Below are 26532 nucleotides of genomic sequence, written 5' to 3'. Positions count from 1 at the left end.
AGGGCAAGGACATTAGGGTAGCTAAGACTCACTGCCCAGCAGTTCCTACCTCCCTCCATCTGCTCTCCACCTTCCCCTCACCCCAGCCCACCCCTTTGGTTCTCAGCAGAGATCCAGAGTCACACTCAGCACCAATCTGACCCACCAAGACCCAAGAGATGAGGTCCTCCTGGAGGAGCCTTGTCATTCAGGGTTCTTTCTAAGGATGGCTCTGGATATTGCTATTGATCTGAGGTGGGCACCACGTCAGAGGCAGTGAGACGAAGGTCATGCCGCCTCCTGCCAGCCTGAGGGGTCTGGAGTTATCCCAGCCTCCCTTCCTTCTCCCCTTCCAATCTCAAAACCCAATCAAGTTCCCTCTTACCTGCACGTTACTGTCCCAGACCAGGAGTAGACTCAGGTTCCCGGTGTCCTATCAGTCAGCCAGCTGCGGCCCCAGCCCAGGCTTAGACTCAGGCTGGAAACTGTAGAAATGAGGAAACAGAGTGTACCATGACCAAGTCACCCCCAGTGAGGAAACACCGTGACCCCAGAGAGCCTCCACACAGATGGCTGAGCTGTCAGCCCATGGCTGGCTCCACCACAGACAGCTTCCCTAGCCTAGCGCAAGAGCAGAAATGTCAAGGAGACCAGAACATTAGGAAGGGGGTGGGGAGAAGGGAGACAGAGAGAGAGAGAGAGAAAAGAGAGGAGAGAGGCAGATAGGTAGACAGAAAAGAAAGCCAGGAGAGAAACCAAGACAAGGTGGGGAGGTGGAGAGAAAGTGAAAAAGGGAGAAAAGGAGGGAGACAGAGAAGAGATAGGAGACAGGGAAAGGAGAGGACAGAGAGAGAAATGAGAGGAAGGAAGAAATAGAAGGGGAAAGGAACAACTTAGAGAAGAAGGAGAGGGGGAGAGATGAGAGAGAAAAGAAGGGACACCAGGCAGAGCAGAGAGATACAGTAGCCATAAAGGAGAAAGAAATGAAAGGGAGAAAAAGCCCAAGTTGGGCGAGGTGCCCCAGGAGATAAGGTGGAGCTTAGCCCATGGTATCCATGAGGGTGGGGACAGGGGAATGTTTGGGGGAGTTCATTTTCCAGTCTTAGGAGTAGGAAAGAGCTCCAAGCACCTTGTTTTTTCCAGGTTTCCCTTCCAGGAGCAAGGCAGCAAAGCTAGAGAAGATAAATTCTAGAAGGCTGGCTTCCTGCCTGGTCCAACCCCTCAGCAATGGAAGGTCTCCCACTACACATTTGGGCATTGCACTCATGGAATCTTGACCCAGACTCTCCCCTCTCTCCCTCCTTCTTCGTCCACTGCTACCCTCCCCCCCAGGCCCAAAAAAAAAAAAAAAAACCAACTTTGACGGCTTTCCTCTCTCAGAGTGAGTGTCTGCTCAGGCAGTACAAACACCCTTTACGGAACAGGAAGAGAAATCTGCTGTCAACACAAAATCTAGCACCGAGCTTAATTCAGCAAGCGGTGTCAGATTGTACATGGCTTTGAACTCTCCCTACCTGGGACTTGATGAACACTGAAGGGTCCATGCCCCCGCCCTCAGCCTCGTGCTAGCACCTGAAGAAGCGGGCAGGGGAAATGCTCTCTGGCTGTCTTCAATGCCATGGCTCTGGGCAGCTTACCAGTCCCTACCTGCTTCACTGCTCCTCCCTGTCTTGCCACCCCAGGCCCAAACTCCTAAGGTCTTCAGCCGCCTTTCCTTCCTTCAGTCTCTCCTTCAGGTTCTCCCAATCTTTCCCTAATCGTGCCCTGAGGGTAGGAATTGTGTCTTCTAGAGGAAAGAACTCTGAACCAGGCAAGATTCTAGTCTATGTCTAGTCTTGGCTATGCTACTCACTGCATGACCTCCCACCAGGGGTGGGGAGCCTGCACATGTGGCCCTCTAGGTCCTCAAGTGCGGCACTTTGACTAATCCAAACTTTACAGAATAAATCCCCTTCGCAAAAGGATTTGTTCTGTAAAACTTGGACTCAGTGAAAAGGCTGCACCCGAGGACCTAGAAGGCCACATGTGGCCTCGAGGCCACGGATTCCACCTGCCTCAAACAAATCACTTGAATTCCTTGGGCTTCACTTTCACCCCCATTTTACAAATGAAGAAATTATTTTATCTACCTAACAGGAGGGTCCTGATATATACCCCTGAGGGCTCCTACTTGCCCAACACCAAGCACCCTAAAGATGTTACATCTGACGACACCATCCCTAGGCTCACTTGTGGGACCCTCCTACCCTTAATCCTGTTCCTCAAAACTATTGTTGCGTCACACAACTAATAAGTGTCTGAGGCAGGATTTGAACTCATGTCTTCCTGACTCCAAGGCTAGCCTCCTATATGCAATTTACCATATGATGCTTCTCAGAACAACCACTAATGCTAATAACAATCACTTGCATTTCTAAGAGCACTTTAAGCATCATAAAAGCATTTCTCTAAAAGCTAGATAGCACAAATATTACCCTTGCTTTCCAAACTAGGAAGTTGAGACTCAGAAAAGCAAAATAATTTGCCCAAGGTTACAAAGTGTCATAACCAGGATTCAACCCAGGGCCCCTGGCTCCCAATTCCAAGTCCAACTCTCTTTCAATGACACCATGGTGTTCACATTTCTTGTGTAGCAGTGCTAATGGGATGGTGTGGTAATCAGGGTTGTTCAGCCACTTCTATTTACCCCTCACTCTACTACAAACTCATTGCCCAGATTTTTTTCCCCAGAATAAATGCACCACAGAAGGAGACAATATCAAGGGACCTATGATTCTCTGTATCTTTGTGTTGGCTCAGAGCCCCCAGCAGGTGATGCTTAAGGCACAACATCTCAGTGTTAGATCTGTCTTCCCTTAGTGACTTCCTTCCAACTGCACTCCCAGTAAGTACAGCCAAAATAGCAACTGTCAGAGGTCACCACAGTTTGTAAAGACAAAATAAATATTGAAAACAAAGAAGGATAAGCAAACTCTCTCTCTCCTACCCTTATCAGCACCAGGGGAAAAGGCTTCTAGCTCCCGTGAAGAAGGAGAAAAAGAGATGCAGGATTACCTCCTTCCAGTCTGTAGTTGGGGTAGGGAAGGAAATTCAATAGCACTTTTCTTGTCTACATACCTAATCTACCCAGGGAGCCTCATGCACAGAGACCTGGTCCCTTTCTTCACACCCAGGGCTTCTGCCTGCTCTTCCACTCCCTCCACTCCATATGGCTTTCCTTTCTCTAGCTTCCTCCCTTTCTAGAAAGCTTACCTTTCTCCAGTTTCTCCAATCAGGAGCTAGATTCCTCTTCCAGTCTGTCTCCTGGACTCAGTGACTTAACCTTCAATCGACTGAGCCATTTCCCTTCTGATTCATTCAGGGGACTCATTTATACCTCAAAAAGAGATCACTCCTACTCACTGAATATCTTGCCACTGGACCCAGATGGCTCTGGAGGAGAACGTGAGGCTGGTGACTTCGCACAACCCTGCTTCACTTCACTCCAGTTCACTGTGATGTCACGGCATCACCTCCCTGATGTCACAGTCCTCTTTGAGAATGTAGCAGCAGCCATCCCTTGCGGTCTTCTCTTTTCTGTTATTGGGTGGCAGGTTCTCAAAGACCACTCCCTTAGACGAAAGCAGTTTCCTTTACTCATCGGGGCACTTCACTTTCTTCAGAACAACCCTGTGAGCTATGTATTGTTATCTCCATTTTAAGAGGAGGAAACTGAGAATCATCAAGGGTTAGCGACTTGCCCAGAGCTTCACCCAACTAGTAATTAAGGATTCCACCCAGGCCTTCCATTCCAAGGCCAATGAGTGCTCGTTCCCCTACCTACACCCCAAAAGCAAAACAAGAAAGGTATCAAAGACTCTTTGGGGAGCTCCATTTGAGATCAAAGTGAGGGACCTTCCATGCCTCAAGACTGTTAGAAGGGAAGAGGGAGCTTGGACCACCACCCAGGAGGTCTGATCGGCCCTTAGGGAACCTTCAGGGCTCCAATCCATTTCAGGGTGAACCCCAATTTCTATCAGTGGCATAACCTAGGACAAAGAGAGGACCCTCTGACTTTCATCAAGAGAATTCCATGCTAAGTTGATGGCGTTTGCCTAATAGATGCTGAGAGGTTAGGGCAGGGGTGGGAAACGCAGAGCCTAGAGGCCACGCGTCACCCTTTAGGTCCTCAAGTGGAGCCTTATGACTTATTCCAAACTTCACAGAACAAATCTCTTTAATAAAAGGATTTGTTCTGTAAAACTTGGACTCAGTCAAAAGGGTACACCTGAGGACCTAGAAGGCCACATGTGGCCTCGAGGCCACAGGTTCCCCACTCTTGGGTTAGTGTCTCGGCAGCCAAACCAAATGCCCTCCCTTCTCTTCCCTCCTTCCTTACTTCTCTCCTTCCTTTTCTCCTTCTTTGTTCTACTCTTCCCCCTTCCCCATAAACTTGCCACTAGAGATCCATAATTCATTTAATCATTGGTGTTGGCCATTTAGGATGCTTCCAGTTTTATGAAATTCCCCATAATGCTATCAGGAAGATCTCTGAATGCACAGATTTTTTTTTTTTAACAATTATCTAAGGCTATTCCTACAAGAGGAATCAATGGGTCAAAAGACATAATTATTTTGGTAACCTTTACTCCATTTTGCTAGACGGCTCTCCAGAAAGCTGCTACCAGTGGACAGTTCCAGAAGCAACAAGTGATTTGTTTTGCCACTGCCCTTTCATGGCTTTTCATGATTTTTTTTGCCATCGGATGCGTCTGAAATAGGATCACAAAGTGGTTTTGATTTTATTATTTGTTTTCATTATTACTGAGGTTGAACATTTTTTCAAATAAGTTGCGTTTCCTCTTGACTATCCTACCCATTGTGAACGTGGTGTTATCACTGTCTTTTTTTTTTTAACAATTCCTTATATATTTTAAATGTCAAGTTAGCTTTCACATTTGCCATGTCTCCCAATCTACTGTTCTTTGTATGTAGTTTTTACTTGTACAGGTTGGTTTTTTTAAATTTTAATACAATCTAGAGCATCTATCTTGTCCAAATATAGTGCTCTTTGCATGATAAAACAGTAGATTAATTTGACTGGGGTTGATATAATGTTACAGGCTGGGTGGTGAAGAATAAGGATGGTAAGAGAGGTTGGGAGCTTACAGAGTAGTTCATGAAAACCAGGTTAGATAATAAATGAAAAACCAGAAGTTCTTGAAGGGTGGGAGGTAAGGGAAGGAAGGAATAAAAGCAAAGAATACAGAATGTCAAAACTAGAAGAGACCTTAGAACACAGAAAGTCAGAGCCAGGAGTGACCTTAGAACATAAAATGACAGAGCAGGGAGGGCCCTTAGAACACAGAATGTCAGAGATGGGAGGGAGGGTGGAGATCTAGTCTGATCACCTGATTTGGCAGGAGGGCCCCAGACCAAGATTACAACCTAGATCCCAAAGCTCCTAATCCAATTATCTTTGAGGAAATCTATCTATGCAGCCCAGACAGACCTTGGGAAAACCTGGGATGGTGTCTGCCCTGCCCTGGCTTCCCAGGAAGCCCAGGCTCAGTTCTCTCTACTCCTCCTGCTCCCACCTAATCATCTGGTCATGCTGGATCAGAAGGCCGGGAGGAAGATCCTAGCACTGTTCATTAAAAGGACAGGAGACATTCCCTGACTAGGGGAACAAGCTGGTTTACAGCAAAATGTAGAAAACTCACTTGAGCTCCAGACTCATATCAGGGATTTCTCCATTCTTTTCCCACCCCAAAGCAAGTCACAATTGTGATGTTCATAGGATCATAGACTTATAGACATAAACTGGACAGAACCACAGAGGTAGTGTCAAAGGCAGCATCTGAACCCAGGTCCCCTGTTTTTCAGACATCTCAAACTTAACATGTCTAAAACTCATTCTCTCTCCCTTCTTCCCAATGTCCCTGATAATGTCAAGGGGACTGCCACCTTCCCACTCAATCAGGTTGACAATCTAGGTGTCATCCCTCACTCCTCACTCTCTCATCCCCCATTCCCAATCTCTTGTCAAGTTGTGTCATTTCTACTTTCGTGAAGCAGCTAAGTGGTGATGCAGTGGGTAGAGCATAGGGCCAGGAGTCAGGAAGACCCGAGTTCAAATCCAGCCTGAGAAGCTTACTAGCTGTGTGACCCTGGACAAGTCATTTAACCCTGTCTGCCTCAGTTTCCTCATCTGTAAAATGAGTCAAAGAAGTAAATGGCAAACCACTGCAGTATCTTTGCCAAGAAAACCCAAAATGGGGTCATCACTTCACGACCTAGCCTATTGCAATGGGTTGCTGGTTGGTGTCTGTTTCCTTTCTCTCTCCAATCCATGCTCCACTCAGCTGTCACTGATCTTCCTAGAGCACAGTTCTGACACATCACCTCACCCTCACCTCATTCAATAAACTCCAAGGCTCCCTATTGCCTTCAGGAGCAAACATAAAACCCTTCGTTTAGATTCTAAAGCTCTTCAAAACCTTCCCCCCCCTTCCTATCTTTCCAATCTTCATATGGTCCAGGGACAATGACCTCACTATTCCTCACACAAGCCCCTCCATCTCCTGACTTCAAGTGAACTCACTGACTGTCCCCCATGCCTGAAACATTCTCCCTCCTCCTCCTGTTTCCCTCTCCTCCTGCCTCTTTTCTCCGTCTCTTCTCTCCCTCCTGGCTTCCCTGGCTTCCTTTAAATCTCGAACACTCACCTTCTTCAAGAGGCTTTTTCCAGTCCTCCTTAATCACAATGCCTTCCTTTTGAGACTACCCTCAATTTACCTTGTACATGTCTTATTTGTACACAGTTGCTTGCATACTGCCTCCCTCATTAGACTGTGGGCTCCCTGAAGGCAGGGACTGTTTCTTTGTCTTTCTTTGTATCCACAGTGCTTAGCACAGTGCCTGGCACGAAGAAGGCATTTAATACTAGATGGCTCACTCCAGAACAATGTTCTTTTCACTGTAAAATACAGTCTCCCTAGTTCCAAGACTTCTAGGTGGATAAGAAAACTTGAGTTCTAATTTGGCCTCAGATACATTAGCAGTGTGACTCTGGGCAAGTCACTTCCCTTATCTATAAAATGGGGATAGCAGCATCTGCTTCACAGGTAGCTTGTTAGGATCCAATGTATTAACATATGTAAAGCATTCTGCAGCCCTTACAGAGGTATAAAGTATAATACACACACACACACACGCTATTTTTTTTTTCTTCCTACTCCCAAATCCCATCCTGGGTGCCAGGTATATTGACAGCATTTCCCCCTTATTCCAAGTAGGAAAACAGGAGTACTATGGAGGAACCCCTGAAAACTAGACATCCAATGCTTCACAAAACAGGCCTACCCTAGCTAGAGAATCAGCCCCAGACCCCAGAAATTCCTTCTCTCACTCATTTATTCATTTGCAGAAAAGTTTACTGATTCATCATGTTAGATTTCTTGGTCCGGATCTGTGAATTCACAGATGTTGGGAAGTTGCTAGTGTGGGAATTTCCTAGAGATACGTGCAGATTGCCACATTTTTTGTAATTTCTAACCTTATATAAAGGTTACTTTACTTTTACTGGCGGGGCACTGAGAGATTGGGCCCAGGGTTGAGGTACTTTACATAAGTGATCCTCACACTCACACTCCTGTACTAGTGGTATTACTAGCACAGGAATCCTCTCCATCTTACAGATGACAAAACTGAGACTGACTTTAAAGACTTGCCCAAGGACATACAGCTATTAGGATTCAGAACCCAGCTGTTCCTGATTTCAAGTCCAGCACATCTTTGGCTTTCCTAAGGGCAAGGGAAGGGCAGGGGGGCATGTGTAGTCCCTCAAACGCTTCCTTCCTACCAAGCAGCTAAACCTCAGAAACAGACCCTCCCTGCCATCTCCACCGATGATAAATATCCCCCAGGAAGCAGCTGAGGATCAGCAGCTGTAGTTTCACTGCATGGGCACGTTTAGCATGAAGCTAAACAAAGAAAAGGCAGAACAAAGCCCAGACAGCTACAGGGCGTGCTGCTCTACCTCTGGTAGGTGGATGGCTGGGAGGGGGTACGGGCCTCGGAGACCGACCTTTCACTTTCTGATGGTCAGGCCTTCTCAGATCATTTAGTATGTCTGACCACCTCTTTCCTGCCTGGAAGCAAAGTGACAATTTCCACTCTCCCAACCCATTCCTGTCTCAATGTGAAATTTCCAGCCCCTGAAAACAATGGTACGCATGCCTTCCCTTGTGCCAATGGGAAAGTCTAATGAACAAATCTTAGCTGTATCTCAGACTGCCCATTTTTTCATGCCCATGACAAGAGAGACTTGGAGCTACTGGCCTGTACTAATAGTTCATTATGACTCCCTCTCGCTGTATCCCAAATAGTTTGAGCATTAGGTAGTTGGTCCACAGCACCAGGCAGTCATGCCACCCTGGAGTTTGAGAACCACTGGTCTCAGGTATGACTGGGTACACGACTTACCATCTTTCGTCAAGAGACAGAGGGCAGGGCTGGGATTAAAGCAGGATAAAGCAGAGTGCTATAACAGAAAGGAAACTGAGAAGCCAGAGTCCTGCCACTTGCCTCACTGTGTGTGATCTTGGACAAGATCACTTCCTGCTTTGTGCCTCGGTTTCCCCCTCTGTAAACGAAGGGATTGAGCCAGCCATAATACGGTATAATTTAAGGCTCTTCGCACTAAGTAATTTACAGGAAACCTATGAATTCCACTTTCTGCCTTTCCAAGAAGACTAGAAACCTCCCCAACTCTTTTCCAGCACATTTTGGACACTGACACACAGCGCCACCAGTCCTGTATTCCACCCACTTGTACCAATGATGCAAACCTGTCCTTTTTAGCCAAAACAGACACGCAGGTGGACACTCTGTGCTCCTCACTCTTAGCCCTCGAGTGCACAGAAAATACAGTCAACAGACATCTTAACAGAGTTGGAGAGGAAAAAGACACACACACAACACACACACACAGATCCAGAGGGAGGCAGAGACATCATAAAAGACATAAATACACCTTTCCAGGTAGCAATGGTCGCCCAAACTGCCTCCTCAAATATGAACATGGAGCCAACCCCACTTCCCTTTTTCTCACCTCAACAGCCCCATCAGCAGCTGACAAGCCTGTCCCTCAGGCATGCCCAGGGACACTGCTCTGTCCACAGGCAGCTCCAGCCTTCCGTACCCAAGTGACCAAGAATGGGTGGGGCTAATTAACTTTTCCTCCCTCTCACGTTTCCCTAGCTAATGGCAGGAGAGTGACAAAGAGGAAGGAAGACGCAAGATTGTTGAGGTCCGCCCAGCCACCAGGGTCTACTCAAGACGCAAAGGTCAGCTATTCACAGCCTCTGCCGACTACAAGGTGGAACCAACACTGGGAGTCACAGCAATCCTATTTTTCATCTCAACGAAGAGCTGAAGAATACCAACATTACTCTAATTTTCTAATCGTTCCCCAGTGCAAAATCCCCCGACACTTAGGTGATCTGCCACCCTGGAAGACAAAGGTACCATACCCCAAGCTGGCTCAGAGCAGGTACGGACAGGCCAGAGAGAGAAAGGCCTTCGAAATAATGGCTGAGAGAGAATGCACCAGTAGTTTTGGTAGAAAAATTTATTATACATACAGAATAGCCACTAACTAAAGGTAAACACGCTAGGACAGAGTTGTGCTAGATGGAAGATGGCCGCAAGCTCTTTGGAAATCAAACAGGTGATGGTGGCTCTGGTCTCGACACGACATCAGCCACTCAGGGGCAAGGGCTGGTTCTGAGCACAGACGGCAGGAGCTGGGGGTGACACGAGCACTCCAATCAGACACTGCTTCCTTCCCCATCCAACACAAGACACGCAGGCTGGGCTTCAGCTGGACGCTTGCCTAGGAATGGGCATTTGAAGGAAGGGATGACTTCCCTAAAGGCAGACTTCTCCTAAGTCACCCAACACCATTTTAAGCAACTGGTTTAATGAGATGATTTCCACACACTCTACATGAAGTTCATAAAGGTCACAATTCAGTGAAGTACAAAACATTAAATTACAAACAGCAACAGAGGTGGGCGTTGCCCTCCCCCTCCCACACCCTCGACAGTGGCGGGGGACCGAGCCGGGCTGCTATTAAATCAGGCTCCTTGTTTCCATGTACAAAAGAATTATTCTGATCAATATTAAATTATACTGAAAACCAATGGACTAAAAAGCCAAGACTATTCTATGTGGGGGATGAGTCCTTCAAAGTAGGAAGGGGAAAGAGCAGAGGGAGGGAAAGGCTCTGTTGCTGCAGCCCCTGACATCACTCTCGCTGCTCCATTTTTACTTTGGGTGGCCTCAGGAAGGTCCGATTTTTCTTCTCCTTTTTTCCCTTTGTGTTTGCCTGGAAATTTCGCCAACTGTCCACACGCCCATCTCGACTTTCCTGAGTACAAAGAGTTTTAGAATCAGATGGCTGTCAGCAAAAGGAAGAGCTTTACCTGTGGGTTCGATGACTCCAATCTAAGGGACTAGGGGTCCTCCTCTAGCCGTCCATCTGTCAGGTTTCACAGAGAGGAAAAAAGAAGACAGACAGACAGACAGACACACACACACACACACACACACACACACACACACACACACACACACACACACCCCCACTCCCACCAAGGTGGTGCAGTGGATAGAGCACCGGCCCTGGAGTCAGGAGGACCTGAGTTCCAAGCCGGCCACAGACACTTAACACTTACTAGCTGCGTGACCCTGGGCAAGTCACTTAAACCCATTGCCTAGCCCCCCCCCAAAAAAAAGAAGAAGCAGCCATGCCCCCAAGGCCCGGCCATTCACAGGCGTATAACCAAGAGCCCAAGATAGCCCAGCTACAGCCTTCCCAGACCAAGAGGCTTAACCCTGTCTCCCAAAAAACAGAAGATATAAGTGGAATGGAGGACAAGTGAGTTGTGTTAGAAAAGACCTGCTGAACTACAGGTGGCAATAAGGTTGTTTTGGCTAGGTGCCCTGCTCCCAATCAGGAGCTTGAAGAAGCCCTTATCCTCCTCTAGAATCCTTGGAAGGGCTTTAGAATCTAGGGCACACCCTGAACATCTCAAAGTGCAATCTGCTGCAAGTTACGCAAGTATGTATGCAAGTCCCAAGTTATGCCTCTGTCTGCCATGCTGTACCTGAGACCAGGAACATGCCCGGCTCCCACCAGCCCTTCACCTCTGAGCCTATTTCTGCATATATGGAATGAGGAGAGCACTTACCCTCCCGCCATCCTCACGGGAATACTGAGGGGAAATTGCTTTGTAAGCATGAAAGCCACTAAGAAAATAGGAGTTGCTGTGCCCCCAGCTCCTCTCAGCACCATCTGCCACCATTTCTATTGCCGTCTTTAGAAAACCACCTTCATCTTGACCATTTGTCCAATGTGCTATGACATGCTGTTATCTTGCCCTGGTGACCCACACTACCAGAAATGACAGTTTTAGAAGGGGGTGTGAGGACAAAAAGTATTCACAGTACACCTAGCATGTCTCATACTATGCTAGAAGTCTGCCCTTGCCAATGACGACCTTATCCATCTTGTTGGGGAGACAAGACTGACACATGGGAAAAAGCCACATGAGACAATATACAAAATATATGGGACAGACATGAACATGAACACAAACATGAACAAAGGAGAATCAGTACAACTGCCCTGGTGTGACCACTTGAGATGGGCCTTGAACCACAGTATGGTTTGGATACACAAACACAGGGGATGAGCACATTTCTGGTTCAGCGGCCCAGCCCGAGAAGCCTCCAGCGTGGGCTGTCTCAGAACCTGGCTGGGGATGAGAGGGGGACAATATGATTTTCCCCATGTCTGCCTGCAGGCAAGCTACTGCTGGCCAGTTTTCCCAGGTGGGGGTGGGGGGTGGGGGTGGGCACTTTTGCACACAGAACATCAGAGCCTGAAATGTTAGAAATGTGAAAGACTTTAAAGGTGACCTATGCCAAACTTCTTGTCGTTTCATAAAGGCCAGACCCCTTCAGACCAGCTTCCAGTCAGGTGGTCAAGGCCAGGAAGGCTGAGACAATGTCTTTGGGCTCCACCACAGTGGAGGGGGAAATGGAAGAGGGACCTGAGAAGTGGGGACGGGGCCCCCATCACACCTCAGTAGCCCACCCCTCTTCTCTCTGGGGAGTCTGGTACTTTGGTACCCAAAGTTCGTGCAGAAGACAGTCTGTGCCTCTGCGGAACAGGAAGAGGACCTCCCCTCCAGAGTCACCCCAAGGGAGGCTCCTTTGTCTACTCATCTTTTCCACGAATAACTAAAGCACAGGGCAGATAGGATTATGACCAAAAATCAAGTACAAAAGTCTTATGGGAGGCAAAGAGGAAGCAAAATTCACTTCTAATGGGGTAGGGGTGGGGGGGGAAGGTATCAAGATCCAGGAAAAGCCTCCAAAAGGAGGCATTTTATTTGTCTTCTAAATTCAGTAGAATACCAGAAATACATTAAGAACTGGGAGACTGGCTACTAATCTTCCCTTGACCAATTAACCCTGTGACCCCAGATGAGTCATTTAACTCAAGAGCTAACACAGTAAAAAAAATTATAGTAGAAAAGCTGGGCTAGGAGGCAGGCAATGTGGAGAGTAGGCCCAGCTCTGCCATGCCTTGCTATGGTGCCCTGGACTCGTCTGTTCTGTGCACCAGGGCTGCCTGGGGAAGTCCTCTGGCCCCACATGATCCACCTGAGTTTTACCTCAAAGTTTTTCTGCCATTCTCTTTCTCTCTTTGCTTTTTCTTGTGCTTCAATCTCTTCTTCTCTTTGTCGCTTCCTAGAAGGAAAGCCAAAACATGATGCTTGGAACACAAATAGAAGTGAAAGCAGAGTTAAACACAGGCCTCAGAGCAGAAATAATGGAGACTCCCAGGCACACAAAAAAGAACCGCCATGATTCTCCAGCCACGCTGGGCAGGCCTGACGCCCACAGCATTTCTCCCATGATGATAAATCAAATTAACACCATCCTGATTCAAGGGTTCCCAAAATGCTCAAATATCATTCCTCTTCTCCTTGTCATGATAAGGCAAGGAGGGGCAATCGTCCCCCTTGTAAGCAGAAGGGAAAAGCAGGGAACAGATTAATTCCAGAGCACAGAGGAGGTCAGAACCTCGATCTGTCTACTGTTGACAACTAGCTGACATGTCTCTGGCCTGAAATGAGCCTATTTCACTGGACACTGTGGCCCAGACTAAGAAACTGCATCACCACATGTCGGCAAACACAGAACACCACCAAGCTCTGATGATTTTAAAGAAAAATGGAACTTTGGAAGAAAGCAACTGAGAAAAGTATCATTTATTTAGCTGTAGAACACACTGACCAAAGGAGCCAGATGCTGATTCCATAGCTTCCATTCCAGGCTGCAGAAAGAAAGTGCAGCAGAGGCTTTGGAAAGACTGCTTACATGGCTCTCACAAGGCGTAGGTTTGGATACCTGATGCCCTGGCTGACTCTGGGCAGTCATTTTGACCTTCTGAGGCTAAAGCGCCTCATTTGTAAAATAAGAACACTACATGTGTATCTTCATGCTGGCAGCTCTAGCCAAGCTTCACTTTCATCAATCACACACTCCAAGGCCTACCATGATAATGGTCATGAAAGAAGAATAAACAAAGTTATGGGAGCTCAGAGGAAGGAAGATCAAGGAAAACTTTCAAGAGGAAAGGACAATTAAGATAGGCCATGAAGGATAAAATTCAATTCAACAATTATTAATCATCTACTATCAACCAAAAAAATGTAGCACCTGCTACGTGCCAGGCACTGTGCTAAGTGCTTTACAACAACCTTGGGAGGCACGTACTAAAGGGACTCATTTAGTGACAGGGTCACACAGCCAGAGCTGAATGTGAGCCCAGGGCTCTGATCCCAAACCCAATGTTCTTTTTTTTTTTTTTTTTGGTGAGACAATTGGGATTAAGTGACTTGCTCAGGGTCATACAGCTAGTGAGTATCACATGTCTGAGGCCGGATTTGAACTCAGGTCCAGGGCCAGTGCTCTATCCACTGCACCACCTACACACCTACACACCCCCCTCCCCATACACACCACACACTAGGGGTAGAACAGCAACACAAATAACTACCCTGAGCAGAATGGTACAAACACAAGAACCTGAAGGAGAGATCTCTTTCCACTAGAAGTACTGGAGGTATCTAGATCTTTTGAGGAGGGAAAGATTTCCATAGGTAGAGATGAGGGCAATCTGCCTAAGCATGAACTGGTAGGAGAGAGGAGCAAAAGCAAAAAAGATGGAGGGCTGGAATACAGTCTGTGTGAGCAGAACTAGACAGGGTTAGGAGATGGACTACAATAGGCCGTGAATGCCTGGGAAAATGAGGTTATCAAGGAAGCAATGAGTGAAGGTTTTAAAAAACTGAAGTGATCAGTGGGGTTCCTTTCATGGGTTTTAAGAGGGCAGCTAGGAGGTACCATAGTGCACAGAGCCCTGGGCCTGGAGTCAGGAGGACCCAAACTCAAATTTGGCCTCAGACATCTACTAGCTGTGTAACCCTGGGCAGGTTACTTAACCTCTCTCTCTGCCTTGGTCTCCTCAACTGTAAAACAGAGATAATAATAGTACCTTCCTCCTGAAGAGGGTGTGTGTCCAAACGGCCCTAGCTGTCTCTGCGGCTTCTCCACCCACCCACCCCCACCGCAACAGGCATGCTCCATTTTACCCAGAAGCTGGATAGAGGGTGGTGCCCTGATCATTCAAATCTCTATAAAAACAGTGTCTTACATGTAACAAAACTTAATAACTGTTTGTTGAATTGACTCCAGCAATAATTCTGACCTGACTGTCACACCAGTCTGGTTACACTGCTGGCGTAACTACTGATTGGTGAAAGGTATCAACACACAATAAAAGTCACCAAAAAAAAAAAAAAATCTCACTCTTTGACCCAAACAAACCCACTGCTAGAAATATGCAGGAATCATTAAGAAGAACAAAGAACCTAAAACACAAAAGTATTCGTGGTATTAGCTCCGTCACAGTGAAGATACAGGATCAGAATCCATGCCCCATCACTGTGGAATAGCTGAATCAAATAATGGTGGATTGGTACAATGGCCTGTGACTGTCCTCAGAGACCACTAGGGGGACCCAGAGTGCACAGAGCCCTGGTCCTGGAGACAGGAAGACCCGAGATCAGATCAAGTATCCAACACTTACTAGCTATACGACCCTGGCAAGTCACTGAACCTGTCTGCCTCAGTTTCCTCAACTGTAAAACGTGGATAATAATAGCACCTACTCCCAGGGTTGTTGAGAGGATCAAATGAGATAATACCTTTAAGAGCTTAGCACAAGGCCTGACATACAGTAGGCAATTAATAAATATTTACTCCTCTCCTCCCTTATAAAAAATAAAGAATACCCAGAGATATGGAAAGACTAACACAAAATAAAGTGCGGCATGTCAACATTATAAGAACACACAGTGATAGAGACCTTTGCTTAAGGACAACAAAACTTTCTACACCCACAGAAAGATTCAGATGAGAATCCAGACCTAATAAATCATCACTTTGTTCATTTGAAAAAAATTACATGGGCAGAACTTATTTATTAGGAAATACATAACAAACCAATACAACGGAACCTAGCTTTCCAGACGGGGTTTAACCGGATGCCGTCAATCTTACCTTTCATGCATTTCTTTAGCTTCTCTCTCTTTCCTCTTAATCTCCAATTCAGCAAAAAGCTTCATTGTCTGTTTGTAAACTGCCTGTTTGAACTGTAAGAAAATAAGAACGTGACAGAGAACTCAGCTACTGGATGAAATCCAAGGGAAACGCAGATTAAATAAAAGGGGGAAATTTTAAACAAAGCAAAGTCTTTCTGATGCTGGTTCCCCTAGAAAGCCTGGAGGTGCCAGGGAGGCACCCAACCTTCCTGCTCAGACACAGGGCACTCAGGAGAAAGAACAGAACCTTCCTCCTACACACTTGGGGCCCACAGGGAAGCACTCAGCTTCCAAAAAGCCTAAGGAGTTTCGCAGATAAATGCATCTTCACATCATCAGGTAAGGGGTTCTCAATGACATTATAAACAGAGAATGAGAAAAACCCAGAGAGGTCAGGGGAAAAGCCTGGTCCACAATCATTCATTTCACAAGAACTGATAGGCATGGGACACTATGGTAAACCTAGGGCATAGGGCAAACCTGTCCTAAGGGAGCGTACCATCCAACAGGGAAGAGGAGGTGTATAATGACACAGAAAACCTAGCAACATCACCCAATCAGAGCCAGAAGGTGAACACCAGGCTCTGTACTCCCAGGGTGCTGACCACGACACCACATCCATGGGATAATGTAGCTACACAAACAACTAATACTGGCAGACTGGAGCAGGGAAACCACTGCCTTGTCTCCCCCTTCAATTTCTCCCATCTATTGTCTGTCAAGAGCAGAGATTGTATACTTAGTGAATCCAAAAATCAGACAGCAACATACAGAGAAAATGGAAAGGGGGGAAGGGGGCACTTCTCCAAAACACTGACTCTATCTAGGCCAGAACAGTGTAATGGTAAGAGGGCTAGACCAGGTCTTACCCCCACCACAGCCAATCACAGCACTGGCAGGACTTGACAATTCTAACTTTGGAAAAATGTACACTTTTTTCTGAAACTCACCAATTCAGGGTCATCTTCTTCCACATTTGTAGGCTTCCCCTCTTTCTTTAGCTGTTTCTTTCGCTCTTTCACCTAAAAATAGGGGTCTTGTTAAAAAAGGCCAAAAGCGGCTGACACGAGTCACAGGACAGAATGAAGGAAAGGGGAGGGTGTCTTTCTCCTTCCAGACCAGCCCATGTAGGGACAGCAAAGGAACAGCCCTCAACACTGCAGAGCCCACTGTCCCAGAGCCCATCAGTAACATGAAACAGGTAATTGCCACGTCACTGCCGGGTCCCCCAACCCCCTTTTTCAGAGGGCAGCAGGGATTCAGACAGAGAAAAGCATTAGGTGCAGATCCCTCCGGGCACTCGCAACAACTGGAAGCAGTGATACTATGGAAGTCCCAACAATCAACTGTCTGTATGAAAACAGCGTTGGGCTTTAAAGCCTTCTCAAACCAACATCAAGCAAAACGCTATTCCTGCTACTTCTTCCCCTAAAAGGGAGAGCCTGAAACCAAAACAAACCTTCAGCTCCAAGCCAAGTCAATGCACTCATCCCCTCAAGAATGCTATTATCTACCAAAAACCAGCCAGCCAGCAGACATCAGCAACGGTGCCCCCTAGTGGTCACAAGATGGAAGTGTTGCACACTCCCATTCAAGTACCCCAACAGGAGGGAACCCACTTGCTATGAATGTGCTGGCTGCCCAAAGATATTTCTATCAGTCTATAGGATGCCAGTCACAAGGGCCGGTAAGGGAAAGGTTTTCTCACTGCCTGATTCCCTACAAGGTACAGAGTAGGAAAATCCCTTTTCAAGAATATTAATTGCCATGAAAGTTACTTCTCCTGGGTACCTACCACTGCCTACATGGACCTGTTTACTCACACATAAAAAGGCTCAACTAAGGTTCTGCCAGAAAGAGATCATATCCGTCTGAACTCTTTCAAAGTATGACATCTAAAATAAAAGGTCTCGGTCATTTCTGACACATGGAACATCCCCTAGCAGATAAAAAACTACACAAATCAGAGCATTTCCCACTATTCAAAGGAGTCAAGGAAAAAATCCTCAACATCACTCATGAATGTCTCAATGCAGACAACTTAATGCTGCTATATAACAACAACATACCAGCTGTCCTTAAGTCCCAGCTCCAATCCCTGAACAAGCTGGCCACTGAAGGAGATCTGACCCACAGCGGAGGATACCTCCCCATATGATCTTGCAGGATGGGTTGATATATGGGGGAAGGGTGTGGTAGAAGGCTGCTGGCATCAGAGAAGGTGGGTGAGTTAGAACAGTTATAGCCATCCCTCTCCCTCTGCTCCAGCATGGCATCAGACAGCCTATGATGCAGAGCAGCTGTTCATAACCATGGCTATCGGAAGGAAAAGATAAACGTAGTGGTCTTGGCATCTGCTGATGTTTGCTCCCCACCTCAGCTGCCCCTGTCTCCTGTACACACGGCCCATCAGGCCACCAGAACCCCAGGACACTCACGGTGTGCTCCACGTACTCTTTTCCTGCTTGAATGACGTCCAGGGCCCTCTTCTTCTGCTCCTGATCCAGGAGCAGCTTGTAGGCTTTGTCAACAGCTAGTGTAAAATAGTGTAAAATTAAAAGGTTTGCTAACATCCTCTGAAGTCTCAGCGGTCACAAAGTCTGGACGACTTCTATGGCCAGAAGCAAATCTACTTTCATGGTTTATCTGAGTGTTGTTAAATGAAATGAAGAACATGCAAATATCACCCTGCCTTCCCAGAATTCCTCAGGCAATGAAATACAAACATAAGGCAGAAAGCTACAAATCTGGAAGAGCCATCATAACGCCGACACCCCCAGAAGAGATAATGCAGCAGCAGGGCAGCAGCAACAGCCCCAGATCCAGGCCCAGGCCCTCTAAAGCCTAGCCCAAGGTACCCGACTTCCTCAAGGCTCAAGTTTCCCATCAGTAAAACAGCGGTGACAATGACACAAAGACAGATCTTGAAACAAAAGGCCTTATGCCAATGCCGTGAAATATTCTCACTTGTGGAAGAAGGTTATTTCTATCTTGCATCATTAAGCTTCTAAAGTTTCAAAACTGCATAGGAACACAACTTGGAAAAGGACGGCTTCCCAGGCAGTGCCTCAGAAAGGATTTGAACTGAATTAACCAATGAAAACTGTAGATGGTAAAACCCAAATGAAAAAGGTTTGGGTGGGGATCACAAACTCATCACACCCAATCTGTATGAAGCCTGTACCCTCCGACCGAGTCAGGCTGCCTGCTCAATCAGACAGCCCCACGGAGGGATGGAGGGTCAAGCGTGTCCAGGCCACCAGGCTTTAAAATCCCTGTCTGAGCTTGTTGCTTCCTGCTGACCATCTGCTGCCTCCACCTCAGGGGTGCAAAAGCATGCGGGCAGATGACTAGGCCAAGCTCGCCTACCTTCCTTCTTCCCTAGTGATGGTGGGGCTGGCAGCCCTGTGCACACCAGCACAGTATCCTAAGCCAAGCGCTTCAGTCAAGTGGGATGGGTTTGGAGCAGGTCAGGGCTCTTTTTGCCTGTCTCTGTTTTAGAAAAGCAGAGAGGCCCACACAATGGTGGAGTGGAAGGATACTGGCTGTAAAGGGGAGATGGGGGGCCTGAGGGAGACAGCTCTTGTGTTTAGTGACTGTGACCTCGGGCAAGTCCACAAAGTTCTGAATCAGCTTCCTCATGATTAAGATGATGTTGTGAGCATTAGGTGAGACAATGGAGGTGAGGAGACAGTGACTGGACCTGAGATATGATTGGGACAGGTGGGGAAATGCCCTGTATGAGGCACATCAGCTCCATGTGAGCAGAGTCTCAGTGACTGCAGCCCTGATCTGGAAGTAACAGCCAGGGTCACACAATCCCTGTCGGTCAGAGGTGGGACTTGGACCCTGGGAGGCTCCTGGCTCAGAGGCCACCTGTCTACCCACTGAACTATGTTGTCTCAAAGGAGGTAAGTGTTACATAAATGCAAGGTATAATTATTTTTTGGCATAGGGCTTATGGGCTTGGGAAATGAGAAGCAAAGATAAAGATCTAGATCTTAAAGATCGAGGGTCAGAACTGGGGGTTGAGTTCTGATACTTCCTAGGTATGAGACCTTTGAGCCTAAGTTTGCTGATCTGTAAAATGGGTCCATAATACTTGTAATACCCAGCTACCTGACCGATTACGAGGAAAGGGCTTTGTAAACAGCAAACACTAAAAGTAAGGCCCCTCTGACAACAGCCACCTTCTACCTCTGAAGATGATGGCATCCTGAGGAACAATGAGGGGAGAAAACCGGGAGAAGTCAGAGGAGACAAAAAGACCCACGGGAAATCTGGTCTGAAGCGGTGCAGGTGAACAAAGGAACCGCCTGTCGTGAGTACTACCAGTACAGCAAGCGCCACTGCCCGCCGTGCGAGGCAATGCTGGGCCTGTGACTGATGGGTAAAGATCTCACTCTGCTGCCCAGGACGGGGGGGGGGGCCCACAAATACCTTCAAAAGCCTTCTGGGCTCTCTCTGCATCATCTTGGTTCTTGTCAGGATGCACCAATATAGATAACTACAACAACAAGGGGAAGAGGTCACTAAATTCAGCCAGACACTCGCCAAGCCTCCCCGCCAGCATGCCCCTGAACCAGGGCGCTCGGACCCCCAAGGCCCAGGACGGGAAACCCCTCCAAAACAGAGCCCTGCATTCGTATCTCAGTCCTGCCCCTGACCAGGCCTGCGGCCTGCTCGCAGCCTCAGTTTCTTTGTGAAATAGTGTGACTAGCTCTTGCACTAGCCATCTGACAGGCTGCCAAGGGAACCAAACGCTCTCAGAGACCGTCAAGGTCTGTCCATGTCACCCCCCTACACAGGAGACAGGGAGCCACTAGAATTTACTGCATTTACTGGAGTGGCAGAGACAGACCCGGGTCTCGGGAAAATCACTGACAAACAGGAGGATGGAGCACAGTGGGCAAAAACAAGGCAAGGAGACCAATCAGTGAGCTGCTTCAAATGTCCCAGTAGGAGGTAACATGGGCCTGAACATGGTGACTTTGTGGGTGGGCAGGGGGCCGCACACCAAATATATGTGGAGTTAGAAATGGCAAGGTTTGTCACGTGATGAGATGGCCAAGTGAGGAGTCAAGAATGACACCAGGATTTGAGAACCTAGGTGACTGGGAAGACTGCGGTGTCACCAATAGGAACCAGTAACAGGGAAGTTCAGTGAAGGATACTGGGAGGGGGGAGATACTAAGCACTATTTTGCACATGTTTAGTATGAGAAGCCTATGGCACATCTAGCTTGAGTGTTCACTAGGTGGTTGGTAATGGGGAACTAGAGCTAAGAAGAGAATGCTATATAAAGATTAGCTATCTCTCCTGTTATCTTGAGTAAAGACTTGAGTGTGCGCCTTTTAAATTGAAAGAAACTGTCAACATTTTAAAATAAAAACAGCAATTAAGAAATGAAATGGTCAGGCAAAAAGAAGTCCACGTTGGGACAGAGTCAAGATGGTGGAGAAAAGGCAGCGACTCACCTGAACTCTCCTCAAAACCCCTCCGAATACCTTTAAATAATGCCATAAATTCCTATAGCAGCAGAATCCACAAAAGGATGGAGTGAAATAATTTTCCAGCCGAAGAAAACTTAGAAGGTCAGCAGGAAAGGTCTATCCCACCTTGATGAAGATGGAGCACAGTCCACTGCAGGCCACGCCAGCACAATCCCAGTCCCAGCAAATCAGGGCTGACTGATTTGGGAGTTGGGAGTGACTGAATCCGCAGCAGCAATGGCAACAGCTGCTTCACAGCTCTCTACCCACAGACAGTAAGGGAGTTGAACAACTGGTCAGAAGGAGATTATAGGGAACTCTTTGCTAACACTGTTGCTTTGCCCATATTCAGATCCAAGTTGCAATCCTGGGTGGCAGTCCCAGGGTGAGAAGGAGCACTGGCATAGCAGGGCTTGTGGCCACAGTGGAGGGGGAACCCTCCTCATAGTGCCAAGGCAGAAAAGAGTACTTGTGGTCACCCATAGACCACAGCACAGACCAGGAAAGCAGCAAAAACACCTTTCCTTAGACCATCCCGCCTTGGAAGAACTGAAAACTTAGAAGTATCTCTGCAAACAGCTGCACAAAACCTCTAAAGCTTGGGTGAGTACACCCTCAACTTGGGAAGCAGAACCTACTTTAAAAAAAAAGTTAAAAATCAAGAAATAGGCTGGGAAAATGAACAAACAACCGAAAAAAATTCTAACCATAGGAAATTACTATGGTAACATAGAAGATCAAAACACATACTCAGAAGAAGTAAACAAAGTCAAAGTTCCTACATCCAAGCCTTCAAGAAAAATATGAATTAGTCTTAGGCCCTAGAAAAGGGATTTTGAAAATCAAGAGAGATGGAGGAAAAATTGGGAAGAAAAATGAGAGTGATGCAAGAAAATCAAGAAAAATTAGTCACCACCTTGGTAAAGGAGACACAGACACAGATACACAGATATATATACACACACACACACACATACACACACACACACCCCACACACACAAACAAAACTGAACAAAAAAACAGACTGGACCAAATGGCAAAAGAGGGACAAAAAAAGAATGACTTAAAAAAGCAAAATTGGCCAAATGAAAAAAGAGGCACAAAAAATCACTGAAGAAAAAACTCCTTAAAAAGTAGAACTGGAGCCAAGATGGCAGAGTAAAAAGGTAGTCGCTCTCACCCTCCCCTATCAACCTTTGAAAACCCAGAAAATATCACCCCAGAAAAAAAAATAAAACCGTGGAACAGGTGAACTAGAAGAAAGATGGGGAACAGAAGTGCAGCAGCCCAGCAAACAGGTCTCCCAATGCCTCAGCAAAAATAATAGAAGCAGCACTACAAAGGGTCCCAGGCAGATAAGCACCCTGCAGCATTCATCTGAAAGGAGCTGAAGAAAGCAACCTAAAGTCTTCCTAAAGTCCAAGCCTTGCTGATTCTAGCCCAACATCAGGTAAGCTGTCAGAACCTCCAACTGTCAACTAGGAAGAGACCCTGAAGCCCAGGTAGTAGAGCAGGCAAACACCAACACCTGGACCTCTGAGTGCCTCAGTGAGGGTGGGGACCGGTGGAAACCAGCTCAGAAAACTACCAGGTGTCTTGGCACTCTACCGCAAAGGAATCTCCCAGTGCGTCAGCACAAATGAGGGAGACAGCACTGCAAGGGGCCCCAGGCAGATAAACACCCTTACTGAGACACTATTAACATTTTCCTTCTTTCAAGATTTTCATTTCCCTAGATTTTAGCTTGCCATAGGGTAGTCAGCAAGTTAATCTTAATGGCATGCCCATTAATCTTAACCAGTACTTAAAACCAGCACTGGTTCTGACAATGAATCTCTCCCCTATCTTTCTGACCTAGGACTTCAATCATCTGACCCCCTCCCATGGGCTAACCTCCTTGGGGAGGGGGGGCCTACATTTCAGCTTATGCTGCTTTTGCGCCAAATAAAACTGTTTACTATGGAAAGAAAAAGTCCAAATTTAATAAAGTGCTGGGTTTGTAAACAAGAATAGAATGGACCATTTAAGAAGGAAAACACACAGACACACAAAATGGCAAATAATTGAGTAGGCTCCGAGGAAAAAGTCTGGCTTAATCATAAAATGAATGAGTCAGCAACACATTAAAAAAGCAAGAATAAAGCCTGGAACATGACATCTAAAAGCTGGGAAATGCAGGGTGCTAGTCAGGCCTTTCTGAAAGTACTGGATGCACTTAGGAAGAAGTTGGAAAGTGTCCAGAGGAGAAAATGTGTTAAACAGATTGAAAAATGGATTTACAAAAAGAAGTTAGATGGAAGGAGATTATACAATCTAAAGAAGACAATAATGAGGTAAATTCAACCAACCAGGAGGTGTGGGATTTTTGTAAAATGATCTGAAAATCCATACCTGTGAGAGCAACTGTGCATGAGAATGAGTGAGCAAAAACACATGTTTAAGTAAAAGAAGGACTAGATAGCTTTCGATAAGGTGCTTTGGGGAAGGGCTTCAGGAAAGGATATGGATATTATGCATATACACATATTAATATCTGTATTACAAAGGAAATATTTACACATGTATATGTATATATTATAGATGTAGGAAATATTTGTGTGTATGTATATATGTATGTATGTATACATACCTTACACTGGTAAAGAAAACAAGCAAGTGGGAGGGTTAAGAAAGGGAGAGAACCTGGAGGGGGATAAACCATCACATTTGATATATGGGAGCATATTTTAAAAAACCTTCTTAGTAACACTGGAAGTATTAAGAAACAATGTTTCTCCGGACTTAAAAAACTCTTCCCAGACTTCTCCCTTCAGGAAACAGCTTTCCTCAGAGAACTGGATTAAAGAAGTGTTTGGCACTAGGACCCACCAAAGGGAAGTGCTCTTTATTCCAATGAAAGGGAACCACCTTTGTTGCCTCCTAATCAGTAAAGATCCCCAATACTGACCTCCCACTGATGCTTTCAGGAGAGAAGTCCAGGAGGGAATGGTATGGAGACTTGATTGCCCAATTATTCTGGAACATTAACCCAACCTGTACTTTTACATATTGGGATTATTCTTCTTCAGTATTCCTCTAAATGTTACCTAAAATTGTCTTGGGGCAGTCACATCAGAGGTACGGGAGACCAGGCCAGTTTAAACATCTCTCTCTCCCAGCTAGAAATGCTCAGATTTCAGATTACTCTTAAATAAAATTGTTTCTGGAAGATGTGAGTCTAAAACATACAGTATAATATATAAATTTTTTTCAACAGATACACTCCCACTTTGAAGTTCTACCACAAGGAAACCTTGAATCCTCTGTGGCTCTAATAACTTCAGTGTAAACCTTTCAGCTGAAGGGGTGAAGCAAGGCTCATCAAGGGCTATGAACATCACTGCAGCACTGATGAGGCTTTACATCTTGACTTTACAAAGGCTCACACGCCTCTGAAAGGATGCATCCCTAAGCTCATCACTACAGACAGGGCTGTGCCACGCATCTGGCTTAATCACAAGTCTAGACCTCAGGTGCCACTAACAGCAGGTAAATGGTGGCTTACCTGCCTGAACCGCTTCTTGATTTCTTCATCTGTCACTTCCGGGTCTATCTGGAGAACCTATAAGCACCAACAATGATCAGGTTAAAGCAACAAAAAGATGTCCGAAAATAAGAAGCCCATTACCACGTGGTTTCTCTAAGCAAACTGATCAGCGGGGGCACCTGCCCAGGCTGCAGCTATCCTTTCTCCTAGGTCGTTTCTATGGCTCTCCAGTGGCTTATTTTACCAGGAAAAGGCACTCATCTTGCACACAAGAGCTTGGCTTCCAACCCCCTCGATGTTACTCTTTTCCCCTCCTCCATCAATGCAGAAAAATTCTTCTGCTCCACTGATGTTTAAGCAGCCCTGTAAATGGAGAGATGTGTTCCTACGCATTACTCAGATCCCAACTCCCACCCCAACCTAACAACACTGACCAGGCCAAAAGCTAGGACTGCACCTCAAGGCTTCACTTGAGCAGTGAAGACAGCAGCAGTTGTGGCCAGGTGTCTAACCAGCACACTGGTCTGGTCATCCCAAACCAAAGGCCCAGATAGTGCAAATCCCGACCTCATGAACTTTAGTTTCCTTAGTTTTCCTCAGACCAGTAATTTTGTGAGGATCAGAAAATGTCCACCAAGCTGGGTGATGATCAGCATCACCAATGTGATGATGTTTTCTAAGGGGTCAAGACTGAAACAAGGAAGATTTCTGTTGTGCAGCCCAAGCTGGTTACCTCATCTTCCAGACCAGGAAATGGCACTGGATGACAAAGGATCAGAAGCAAGGGTGGCACTCGGGTGGAGGACTGGCAGATTTCATGTGGAAGATCGCAGGACCACAGGTACAGAGCCAGATGGCACCTCAGAGATCATCAGTCCAAGCCCCTCTCTTTACAGATAAGAAAACTGAGGCCAAGGGGCAGCTAGGTGATAGAGCACCAGCCCTGGATTCAGGAGGACCTGAGTTCAAATCCAGCCTCAGACACCTAATACTTACTAGCTGTGTGACCCTGGGCAAGTCACTTAACCCCACTGCCCAGCCAAAAAAAAAAAAAAGAAAAGAAAAGAAAAGAAAACTGAGGCCAAGACAAGATAAAGGACTGGCCCAAAGCCAAACAGGTTGTAAGAGATAGACTTGAGGTTTTCATCCAGGTGATCTGACTCCAAATCCAGTGTTCTCTCCACTACACCAGTATACTTTAGGCCTATGAGAGAGGATTGGGTTTTTTTTGGGGGAAAAAAGGAAGTCACATGAGGAATGAGTATGAGAAGGTAAAGAAATTATGGTTATGGAACGAGGAAAGGAAAAGAATAAAAATGAGCCAAACTTCACCAGTTCCAACAGAGGCCTTAGGCAACAAATGGCTACCACTGACAAGTACTGGCATATGCTGACACTCCAGCTCCTGACAAGTCTCCCTCCAAGAGGAGGGGTGCTGCGGGCCAAGGAACATAGAAAGGGTGGGGGAATGCATCATCACCACAGTCAAAGCAACTAGATGGCTACAATGGGTCCATGTCCTAAACATAGTCTGGGATGAAAGACAAAAAACAAAGCACTTCAAAGAATAACATATTTAAAGAAGGTAAGGACCTCTGACAGAGGAAGGCAGCGGCAAACACATCAGTTCAAAAAGTGTGGGTGTGCCAGATCATTGGAGCAGTATCTCCTGAGTCAAGAGCTGAGTGAAGGAATGAAGATGCCGGCGAGCTACAGAGGGCCTAGACCTACAAAAAGATGTGAAATACAATTAGTGCTCTGGGGAAATCAGCACAACCAAAATCAACTAACAAGCTGGAAAACTCAGCG

General features: G+C 46.5%; 2 protein-coding genes across 5 annotated transcripts in view; both read right to left on the bottom strand.

The window, feature by feature from the left end:
* The window catches only part of PTAFR (platelet activating factor receptor), a 30788-nt gene extending 21624 nt beyond the window's left edge, over window positions 1-9164 (bottom strand). The window contains exons 1-4 of one of the 4 annotated variants that reach the window (XM_078145539.1): window positions 9074-9164; window positions 4602-4730; window positions 3382-3590; window positions 365-464 (exon numbers count right to left, since the gene is read on the bottom strand). The gene's annotated coding sequence lies outside the window, so the exon portion shown is untranslated. Of the gene's footprint in view, window positions 1-364; window positions 465-1108; window positions 1253-3231; window positions 3309-3381; window positions 3591-4601; window positions 4731-9073 lie in introns of those variants that run through there. The other 3 variants (XM_020983300.2, XM_020983299.2, XM_020983297.2) reach the window with 3 other exon arrangements.
* Window positions 9165-9574: 410 nt separating this feature from the next.
* The window catches only part of DNAJC8 (DnaJ heat shock protein family (Hsp40) member C8), a 28507-nt gene continuing 11549 nt past the window's right edge, over window positions 9575-26532 (bottom strand). The window contains exons 3-9 of the mRNA XM_020983302.2: window positions 24742-24798; window positions 20145-20211; window positions 18143-18237; window positions 16655-16726; window positions 15664-15755; window positions 12708-12783; window positions 9575-10393 (exon numbers count right to left, since the gene is read on the bottom strand). Coding sequence (XP_020838961.1) covers window positions 10271-10393; window positions 12708-12783; window positions 15664-15755; window positions 16655-16726; window positions 18143-18237; window positions 20145-20211; window positions 24742-24798 — 582 coding nt within the window. The 3' untranslated portion in view covers window positions 9575-10270. The remainder of the gene's footprint in view (window positions 10394-12707; window positions 12784-15663; window positions 15756-16654; window positions 16727-18142; window positions 18238-20144; window positions 20212-24741; window positions 24799-26532) is intronic.

Source organism: Phascolarctos cinereus, unplaced genomic scaffold (assembly GCF_003287225.1).
Source record: "Phascolarctos cinereus isolate Bilbo 61053 unplaced genomic scaffold, phaCin_HiC Scaffold_726;HRSCAF=1367, whole genome shotgun sequence".
NCBI lineage: Eukaryota > Metazoa > Chordata > Mammalia > Diprotodontia > Phascolarctidae > Phascolarctos > Phascolarctos cinereus.
This window is presented reverse-complemented; position numbering and strand designations above follow the sequence as displayed.